The sequence below is a fragment of the Sebastes fasciatus genome, chromosome 10 (assembly GCF_043250625.1).
Source record: "Sebastes fasciatus isolate fSebFas1 chromosome 10, fSebFas1.pri, whole genome shotgun sequence".
Lineage (NCBI taxonomy): Eukaryota > Metazoa > Chordata > Actinopteri > Perciformes > Sebastidae > Sebastes > Sebastes fasciatus.
This window is the reverse complement of record NC_133804.1, coordinates 26,524,369-26,535,417: the sequence shown is the minus strand read 5'-3', so window position 1 is coordinate 26,535,417 and position 11,049 is coordinate 26,524,369. Positions and strand designations below refer to the sequence as shown.

The 11,049-nt window shown below is 39.1% G+C and overlaps 1 protein-coding gene across 1 annotated transcript; it reads right to left on the bottom strand.

Moving 5' to 3' along the window:
• Nucleotides 1–2,179: 2,179 nt before the first annotated feature.
• Nucleotides 2,180–10,449, bottom strand: lrit3a (info leucine-rich repeat, immunoglobulin-like and transmembrane domains 3a). Its single transcript, XM_074649207.1, has 4 exons — nt 10,141–10,449; nt 7,987–8,453; nt 4,205–4,510; nt 2,180–3,957 (listed from the first exon to the last, which is right to left on the bottom strand). Exons 1-4 carry the CDS (start codon nt 10,254–10,256, stop codon nt 2,894–2,896), a joined length of 1,953 nt encoding a protein of 650 aa, XP_074505308.1. The 5' UTR covers nt 10,257–10,449; the 3' UTR covers nt 2,180–2,893.
• Between the last annotated feature and the right edge of the window lie 600 nt (nt 10,450–11,049).

Sequence of the window (11,049 nt, the reverse complement as noted above, 5' to 3'; positions counted from 1 at the left end):
TCCCTGGGGGAATCGGTAGAATGAGTAATTTATAGAGAACGAAGGAGGAGTGGAGCAGATTATCTCTAAATTGTTTGTCCTCTTTTTACCCGGGAGAACAACTAACAGACTCTCCTCTATTCATACCCTCCATGACTGGGATATTGTCAGCAACAATGTCACCAGTAACCTTGTAGAGGGGCAGTAGAAGATTTACATGGCTGAGAAAGTTGCCTTGTCTCCAGACTAATGTTAGCAGTCTGAAGGGCACTGACCTTTTTCCCACGATTTCACCCCTGGCAGATAATGGAAATGCTAATGTCTATAATTTCGCTTCAGGTGACTTGTGTGCTGAATGACGATCATACATGGGTTTGAATGATGAGGTAGAGTCCGTATCTAGGAAACAGCACGAGTGATGCTGCTACCGTCATTGCCTTTATAAAGGAAATAGAGCTGGGTGAGTCACTTTCAGGCAGTTACGATACAAAGCGTTTTAGACTACGTGACTCTTGATTTAAATAATGTCATGCTTCATTTTGTGTTCACATTACTTGGCTGTTGATTTGGATATTTTCGCCACAATCTGTGTTAACGAAAACGTCACAAATGCAACACTAGGTGCTCCATAATGTTTGCCGTAATTTGAATAAGTGGAAAGTTAGTGGATTGCGGGTTTGAATTCTGATTGACTGCAGTGACTTATCGAGCAAGCTGCAATGGCTCTGTGCTTGACCTCTGGCTGAAAGGGCTAAGGATAAGCTTATTGTTTCACATTAACATCGTGTTGGAAGCCAATCTGCTTCCGACATTAGACTCATTTAGCTCTTATGTTACACAGTGGTCCAACAACCACAACAATCTGTGAGCGATATCTTTTTCTAGCCTCGTAGTTTTATATTCTGTCACTATTTACATGTGGCCAATTTTCCACTGGACTGCTATAATGGCGCCAAGTCACGGTTGCCAGGAGATTTGTGGTGCGACTGTAAAGCTTCTAGAGTTGCCCTCTCTGGACTGCTTTCATGGACCTCAGCCCAGTGGCATCTGTGCAACACAATTGCAGAAGAAATGGATTGTATCTGTTTGTATCAGTCTGTTCATTGATCTATTGTTCTGTCTCTCTCTTTTCCCCTCTCTCTCTCTCTCTCTCTCGATCCTCCTAGCCCTTGTGCCTCTGAGATCTACCTATATCAATCCATCTGTCTTTCCATCTTCCTGTCTGTCCATTCATAGTTTATCTATCATTAACAGCCCAGCCCTTGCCTAACATCCTTTCATTCTGTTTGTTATACACAGCCTGGTTGTTGCCATGATAACAACACAGCTGGCATTAGAGATTACTTAGTACTGCGGGCTCATACAGCTGATGGCACAGAGGTATCCATGGGAACAATTTTCCAGATCCACCCGTCATCTTAGCGGGATTTACGGCAACGCCTGTTCAGATGTTCATAGAGCATGACGACTGTGACCTGTTGATTTTCAGGATGAACACGTCCGCTCTGGTTCATAACTTTACATATGTTATATGTCAGTGTAGTACACCTCTATAATTTTGCTTCTATATGAAGTATTGTTTGATTCATGATAGATAATATGCATTTTTTTTTAGGTACTCTTCTCTTCTTTGTGTTTGTATGGCTTCACCCAAGCACCTGCGTCACACACATAGACATATACAGTACACACAAAGATGCATGACGAAAATAGCACGATGAGGGTGCTACTGTATACAGTACATGGAGTACAGTTTGCATTGTAACACTGAGATTTAGTTTCACCTGGTGTAGCCTAGAAAGAGCACACAATCTGTTGCTGATGGAAAATTCGGAGAGATTATTGGAGAAACAAAAAGTATGCAAAATTCAGATTAACATAGATTTTAAATGTCCATATATAATTTTGATGCCAGAGATTGGTGGTGTTTCTGGTGGTGGTTTTGACATCGGAGTAGTATTTACTAAAATGTTTTACTCTTTGGAAAATGCCAAATGTATGCATTTTGATGGTATTAGACAATTGCTGATAAATGAGAGAGGGACAGTAATGTGAGTTTTAGTGGCTTTCTATCAAATATACAAATAATTGCCCATTAAAATCTCATATTGGCAACATTTTTGAAAACTGTATTTCTTAACACAGATATCATAACACAAGTACAATTCAACAATTGTTAAATTTATTAAATACAAACTCCATTTATAGACAAATTTAGACATAAAGTCATAGAAACTGGCAACGTTAATCAGACGAGACACACATTCTATCAAACACACTGAACATACTTTCTTGTCCGTTAAGGCAACAATCAGCTTGATGCTTAAAGTAACAATAATGGTATAAATGTGATGGGAAGTGGATAATGGGTCTTCTTTGACACCACCACATGATTTTCATATCTGACACTTAAACTTTGGCATAGCATAAAATGCCTCACACAGCTAACGGACAGACTCTTTGTATGGTACTATTTATACATTATATAAGTCCAACAAAGGTGCCGTGCTGTAGTGACAACCATTCAAACGTCTTTATCAAATATAAGGCTCCATAATAAATAAGGATATGAATAAGAATATCAGTCATTGACTGATCTGATTGGGCTTTTACCATAGCTTCGTTTGAGCACTCAACAGACCTCCAGGGAATGTTTTTATGTTAACTACACTTTCCTAAATCATTATATAAATCTTTATAGATTAATAGTTAATGGAAAATGCGGAATAAATGTGTTCAATACAGCAAATAATTTCTTTACAGCCCCACTGGTGAAACAAACAAATATATTCATAAAGATTTATAAATGATTTCATAGTTAATAGGTTATCAGTGTCATAAAAGGCATATGAAGAGCATTTCATATAATGTGTTACTAGCATGGCGTTTGGACTCTGGCCATGGATTCCTGGCGTCAGCAGAGATACTCCGACCGGGAACCGTCACTCTTATAGGTCATCTGGGAGTCGATGCTCGACCTGGAGCACAGGAGCATTCGCTCTGACTCGTGAGTCGCTCTCCTTGCCCAGAGCTCAGTTGGATGAGAGTTCAATGTCCTATGTTTCATTGAAATTGTCTCAAACTTGACATAGCTGTCTTTTTCAAGCTCTTCGGCGTCTAAACCTGTGCCGCGTCCCTTGCAGTACAGAGCGAGAATCTTGTACAGCAACAGTGCAATAAGCGACAAAACCAAAGCACAGGCCATGCCGCTTATGATAATGAAAAGCTTGCTCTGCCCACCATCCTCTAGATTGTCCAATGTGTAGAAGTCAATGCAAGGATCTTTTCCAGCAGCACTGCCTTTTGCTACGAGGCAAACTGAGTACCTCGCCCCAGAGGACAGTCCCTCTAGGAGCACTTTTCCACTGCCAGCATTAGTCTCCACTGTCCTTTTGATGTCATCATCATCATATGGTGAATATACCACTGTGAGTGGGGCATCATTTGGTAACCCTTCTGCTGTCCAAAGCAACACTGCAGTGTCAGATGTTTCCTCTACAATCTTAATGTCATTGACAGACTTGGATGCATCACTTTTCTTGCTCTTTTCGTCTGCTGCAAGCTTTCTCCCATTACTGTCTTGCTGGGTTTTTGGTTGTTTGAATGAGCCTTTCTGTAAACTGTTGCTGGTGGTAGTTTTCGGCTTCTTAGGGGCAGATGTTGTCGTTGTTGTCGTTGTTGTCGTTGTTGTCGTTGTTGTCGATGTTGTTGGGAGAACTGTGGTCCTGATGGTGGACGAGCTGGGAGTGTCCGTTGGGGGAGTAAATGTTGTGGCTTTGCTAGTTGGTTCAGTTTCGATGCTAGGTTTCAGTGGAAGGGTGGTGGTAGTGAAGTCACCATCAACTGAGATAGAAATGGTGGCTTCTGCGTTGCCGGCAACATTCTTGGCTTTGCAGCTGTAGTTCCCGGCATCTTTGAACAATATTCCATGCAAGCTCATGATGGACCATCTGATGCCCTCTCCAGGTGTCTCTTGGACTAAAGAGTGGAACAAGAACACAAACGTCAACATGGAACAAGTCTTACCAAGTCTTGAACTACTTTTCCAATGGATTATTACTTTTTGGCACTAGTACCATGCACCTTTTAATGCTTCCTACACACCAGGCAATTAAAATCTACACCCAAAGTAGGTTACTAAAGGGTATAAGTGTCAGTGAATTCAAAAACAGCATTGTTTTTGTTTTCTAAAATGCTTAAACTTTCAAAAGCCTGCATATTATACCTGTGTTGTTGACTAGTGAGCCATCTGACTTGGCCCAGTAAAGAGTTGGTGTTGGAAACCCTGCAGCGTCACATCGCAGGAGAACATTACTGCCCAGAGGAGATGTGATCTTGGTTGCCGAAGTCATGACTGATGGTTTTACACAATTGTCAAGTTCAGCACGCTGAAAAACGACACCAGCCAGATTCTCTGGTCCACTGCAGGCCAAGTATAGATCCATCAAAACCACTAGTGTGCCAGTCATTTTGGAAAGCTCAATCAGCTTGGAGATTTTACAGTCACAGAACCAGGGGTTATCTTGGAGGCCTGAAGATGAAAAAGATAAGACAAATTAAGATCAGATTGCTGTTTCATACCATCGCAGTGTCAAATACCAGTGTCAAACACCATCCGTCTTAAATGCAACACTTACTATTACTTTAATGCATTTATGTCGATCATAATGGAAAGGACACGGATGTGAGGCAAAACAAATTTACAGATTTGCAATATGGCTTATTGACATTTCTTTCTAGCAGAACTCAACTGCTTTCCAAACCGCTGCAATGATTATGGCACTGTGAAGTCATGTTAAAAAAAAAATAATAATTAAAAATGGAATACAGTATTTGAGGTAGCTTTACGACTATGCAAGTGTTACTTTTTCCCAATGTATGTATGAATTTATGGAAGCATGGCCAACCAGTGGAATAGAACATAGTTTCTAAATGGCAAATTCATATGTAAGGCACTAAAAACAAAGAAAACTCAAAACAATAAATAACTTATTAATAATAGAACTTACTAAACTAATAATATGTACTCTGAAGTGAGTTAATCACCACGAGGTACCAAACAAATAGTGGATTCCATTAAGCTGCATATTATATCCACAAGCCATATTTATCAACCACCTTTAAATGTAGCTTTTAGCCTTGGAAATTCACAATTTTATGTATAATGTCAATGAAATTTGAGGGCTGTGGAAGTGAACAGATTTTAACCTGTATATACTCCCTTACAAACACCTGCTGCACACAATAGGTAAGCATATGTACTGGTGCAAATTAAAGCCCTTTAACCAGATTAGATTGTCTTAACAGTTGCAAAGCACCTAAGCTGTCTCTGGCCTCCCTCCAGTTTGTACACACTCTTTCCCTTAGCCTTTCTGTTAGCATAAATGTCAATAGATCACTTAAAACATTAACACTTTATAATCCATGTCTTAAAATCCCTGAAATTCTGGTTTCATGTCCAAACCATATTTAAATGTTCTATATTTTAAAATAATAAAATAATAAATAATTCAAAACGGTAATGGTGAGCATACCTCCCTCATAATACTAACATGAAATGGTTTTAGGATGTGTTGAAGAAGGTGTCGTCTGTTTGTGCATGCACTGTTCTTTCCCCCCAGCCTAATCCTGTTTCTCCTTCAGGTACACCAGAGCACACAGACGGCTCTTTGGGCACGGATAAGCTAGCTTGGCCTCATACAGCCTATTAATAATATCCTTCCCACTGTCCATTCAACACGGGACAGTGAACAAGCATCCAGTCTTGTATATGCTTGACTGATAGAAGCCATTAGAAAATACCTTAATTATTCAGTTACATGCAAGTCAAAAGTACATCCAACAAAAAATATGATTGAAGAACATGACAGGAAATACTGAAAATGGATTAAAATGCTAGACATGTTCTAATAAGACTACAAATGTTTGGTTTCACTCAATACTACAATAACTTTATACTGTTTTCACACATCAGAGATTAGACTATAAAAAAAATAAAATATTAAAAAGCACACACGTGACCTGCTCCATCATTATGAGTCACATTGACCCCGAAACTCATTTTGAGTTATCTGTCTGACTGTAAAGAGGAAAGTCTCAGCTTTATGGCAATACCAAGATTATCTTTCTACGCTAAATATTCGATGAGATATGCTCTTTCAAAGTTCGACTGTCATGAAACATTACTTTTGAGAAAAAGGGCATTAAAGATAAGAATTCATATTCAGCCATTTTTTGCATTGATTAAAACACATTTATTAAGACTGAAAACTTGAAACTCCTTTTCCGCTCTGCCCTGTTTTAAAACAAAAACTCAAAATTTCCATCTGCATATTTGCCCCTCCCTTGACTCAGTAATGGAGGACAGTGCTATAAGTAAGTGGCCATTGGTTCAAGATATTTAAGTGACAATGCCAAAATCTGTGTTTTTAAGTGCCAAAAAACAAGCAGAGATTGTTTCTGGCAGTTTGTGCGCTCCCTAATCTATTGGCTTGATCTGAATCCATTATATTGCAAATGTATACTGACATATCTGCTCATAATTGCCCAAGCTGCTGAAGCAGAAAAGTAGGGAACACTATCTGTTATCAACTGTCTGCAATTCCTGTACAAAATGAAAACAGATTAATTCAACTGAAGTAGAAGCCCTGTAACATTTTCTTTTGGACTAAACTTTTAAACACATATGTTCTCTCATTTTTTAACCAAAGGTGTATCAGTGTAAGTTTACTTTAAATTACCAAAATGAAGTAAATCTGCTCGTTTCAATCATCACCTCAATTAATTTTTTTGCACAGAAGGTTTTTGTAGTTGTCATATAATTACTGACCAAATTACCTATTCTGGATAAAGTGAATTAAAAGGAGTAGTCCGTAACTGTAATGTATTTTTAAGCAATTATTGGGAATACACTGGCTATATCACATATTGTGTACTCTTAACTGAAGCATTGGTAGTTGTATATTTTTATTTATTATGTGCACTCTTGGCATTACTTCAGTACTAAAGAGAAAGCCCTATTCACTACGAGCAGAGCATTTGGTCTTAAAGCGTATAACCAGTGTCTTGCAATCAAGCAAGCTATCCCGCATATGCACATTTTGCCCAGTCATGCTTTAGTTATTGTCATTTCCAGTTTATGCCCACAATGGTTCTCAAAATGTCATTAAAAGAACAATTAGCAAATGTGTAATTTTGATACTGCAGTTGACTTTAGCTAGAGAGAACTGTGACACTTATTCTTGTAGTTTTCAGTGTTTTGAAATGTAAATGAAGCAACCAACAGTGGGAGTATCATAAATTGTGATAAATGTTTGATCACTGGAAAATATTACGAGTCACAAGTCATCGTGGCTTGAGCAATACACACATACAGTATATGTGTTATATTGTATATGTTTAATATATTACATGGGCATTTGTAACTCAAGGGCTTTTCATGCTGCACTTAAAGGAGCTGTTAGCTTGGGGCTAAGACAAATTTCATACTGGCACATTTCAAAGTTTGTGTTGTTAAAATTTACTAAACACAGGGCTAAAAGTTGCCTGTGTGAAACGGTGCAGAAGTAAACAATGGAATATGCGTCACATTTGTCCAATCACACGACTTCTTTATCACATAATTTTATAATGTAAACATTAGTCATGTGTTCCGGACATTTAACCCAGGGCTAGTAGAAGTTCAGTGTGAATCATAAAGCCCTGGGCTTAGGTTAACCCTGCGACCCGGGCTTGGATTGCCAAAAGACAGTGTGTTAAATATTCAACAATTAATTAGGACATTAACTTGATCATGTAGGACTACATTAAGCGTCAACTCTGCCACTTCTTAGAATAAGCTAATTTGACTGTGTCCTGGCAGTCACTACCAGGGTCAGAACAAGTTGTGGCTAGACTAACAGGTCATGGAAGGAAGTTCCTGAGGTAATTACAAACAGCCCCAAAAGTATCCTGCTGTGGCTCTAAAATCCTATAAAACTAAGCCGGACACAACCTTTGTATCCTTACCTAATACAACTTTCTGGGAGACATCAGTAGAGATGGGTGCTCCATTGAAGGGCGGCCAGATATCCATGAGGTCAGAGGGTAGGGTGGCTAGTTTGTTGCTGGATAGATCCAAGTAGGTAATGCTGCGGAAGTAGGGTATTGCCTCATTGCCAACAGTAGTGATTCTGTTGTTGTGTAAATCCAGCGTCTTCAGCCTGGGCATCTCTTTTAGAGACTCCCAAGGAAATACGGAGATCAAATTTCCATCCAGCCTCAGCTCATGGAGCACTTTAAGGTTGTAGAAACCTGCAGTATCCACCGAGCTTATGGAATTGTAAGTAATCCACAGGTACCGTAGGTCCGACAGGTAGTAAAAAGCTTCTGTTGGGATTCGCCGTACCATAGTTTTCTCAATTCGAAGTTTGACCGTATCCACAGGGACGTTGACAGGGATGTCAGACATGTCTGGATCATTGCAGACTACAGATCTGAGAATGAAAGATCCATGAGTTAAATAGTTAAAACATATCCTATGGACAGATAACAAAACCATTTTACAAAGGATAACTGTACAACTTGAACTCATTTTCCAATGAAACAGCAGATGAACATTTAAATAAAGGAATATAATGAGCAGTCTGCAAGGTATAAGTATCTATCTATTCATTCATTACCTCCGCCAAGGCCAAAGGCCTAGGAAGGAGGTTATGTTTTCACCGGCGTTGGTTTGTTGGTTTGTTGGTTTGTTGGTTTGTCGGTTTGTCCGTTTGTCCGTTTGTCCGTTTGTCCGTTTGTCCGTCTGGAGGATTACTCCAAAAGTCCGCGATGGATTTGAATGAAATATTTTGGAGGGGTGGGGTGTGGCACAATGAACAATCTATTCAATTTTGGTGGCGATCCAGGGGGTGGGGGGCAGCGACGTACATGAAACCTGCCTTGGCGGAGGTCTGCGCTCTCCGAGTGCACTTCTAGTTTATTCATGCATCCATCCATCCAGGCTCTCTGATGTGATATGGGATGTTTTTTCTGACATGACTGTAGTCCATCTAAAGAGCCCTTCCCAGATGGCAAGGTCAGAGCTAATCACTATCATCATAAATGGTGAGTGATCATGTGGATTCACTTCCACTGCAGGAGGTGGACTATCTGGCATCAGTTACAGTCACGGATAAAGACCTATGTACAAGATAAACATTTAATTTAAGAGTTCAATTAGTATTACATGATTAGTAGCTATTACTTGTAGCTTTTGGTGGCTATGATGATAGCGTCAATAGTCCTGTACCAGAACATGTGCCGATATACCTATACAATGTATTCTTCTGTAGTATCACTGCCACAATCAACTTTTCCCTGTTTTACACCTGGAAAATCAAACTTCTCACTTACAGAAACCATACCAGCCCAAGGAATTTAGAATAGTTATTGTTTATATGGTGCTATTTAGCATTTTCTCTTCTTTATGTTGGACTCAACATTTTTCTTTCCTTGTTGCCCAAGTTTGACTGCAATGAGATGGATGCATTGTGGAATAGGGTTCAGCACTAATCAGACTAAGTATGCAGATGGCCATTAGGTCTTTCTCAGAGATAAATGGATTGGTACCATGCCAGGGAACGTGCATTATGTCAATCCAGGTCAGTACAAATTGTACTGCGGAGCATTTTGATATATTTACTTTTATTTTCACAGTACATGTGTAGACTTTAGATACAGAATTCAAAGCTACAGTAAAGTGGCTCTGCTTTTTTAGATAATTTTTGCTCATCCAAATGAGGTCTGTTTTTTGTTTTTTTTACACACACCGATGGAAAAGGGATGGCTGGAAAGTAGCTTTGTGCTCCTCACTAAACATGTAAATATAACTTGTTAAGTGCTTCTTCTTTACTTTCTGTCAATTTAACACGGGTCACACACACCAGGCGGTCTGAGTGCAGTCCTACTTAATGTTGTGCTCATTCAGATGGGTCATCATTGTTAAATAAGCATCTGAAAAAACGTTTCACCAAATTGTATTTTTATATTATTTCATAAGAGAAGGTATAGGGAAGGTGACCTAGATAGGCAAACATCAACTTTTTTTTTTTACAAATTTTTAAAGGCATTTTCTTTCATTTAAATTTTCCAAATTGCAAGTGTGTGTGTGTGAAAGAGCCCAATTTAAGTACAATTTACCTGCTTCCTGCTCCGTCGGTACGTCCATGGAAGACACAGGTGCATTGGGATGGACAGAAGGGATGAGCCATACTGAGGCAGCATAGGAATACATGCACGCAGAGCAGTCGACGCATGGTTTCACCGAATGCACCCACGGTTCTCACATCGAGGAGAGATCAGGAAAAAAGTCATCTGGATTCATTGAGAGCCCGAAGAATTATTCTTCCCCCCCAAAAAAAGCCAAATTGGAGAATAAGGAAAAGAGCTTTCAAAGTCCATAGGAGGCAACGGTAAACAGGCTGAGGATCTAATTACAGTACAGGTCACCTGTCAGATTGACTGTGTGAGGAAGTGGGGGTGGGGTGGGGATTAGTGGAGGATTTCTTGGGTTGGACAGGGTCACGCAAGCTGGGCGACGGGGCAGGACCAGCCATTTGGACATGGCGCTAATCAGCTCATTCTGGAGAGGTTTCCTGTCAGGTGATCCAGCCACGCCTTTGTTAATCCATTCACTTCACAACCTCACCATTGATTATTTAAATTCAACTCACTAATGTTCAATGGAGGACGGAACCTGCCAAAATAGAAAATAAATGAATAAATAAATAATTGACTCGATAAATAAATTAATAATAAATGTAACATTAAATGTAGCAAAATAATATTGAAAATAAATGCACCCATTAATTAATTTATATTCATTGATTACTTTTCTTCTTCTACCCTATTCTACTTAATTATGTATTTATTTTTTATTAATTTTTAAAAGTATTTATTTATTTCTGCACGATTTTCCCTTTGCATTTCACCCCTTATTTAGCCCCCTCATTTGCATAATGACGCAGAAATGCATAAAGAAATGTCAAATTAAATGTGTAAAGAAATGTATGAAGAAAAGAATACAGAAATAAACGGGAAATGAATAAG

Coding starts and splice junctions, on each gene's coding strand:
- lrit3a (XM_074649207.1), bottom strand. CDS start 10,256: ATGCGTCGACTGCTCTGCGTGCATGTATTCCTATGCTGCCTCAGTATG. Junction 8,454..10,140: donor ACCGACGGAGCAGGAAGCAG/GTAAATTGTACT, acceptor TTTCATTCTCAG/ATCTGTAGTCTGCAATGATC. Junction 4,511..7,986: donor CTCCCAGAAAGTTGTATTAG/GTAAGGATACAA, acceptor TTTCATCTTCAG/GCCTCCAAGATAACCCCTGG.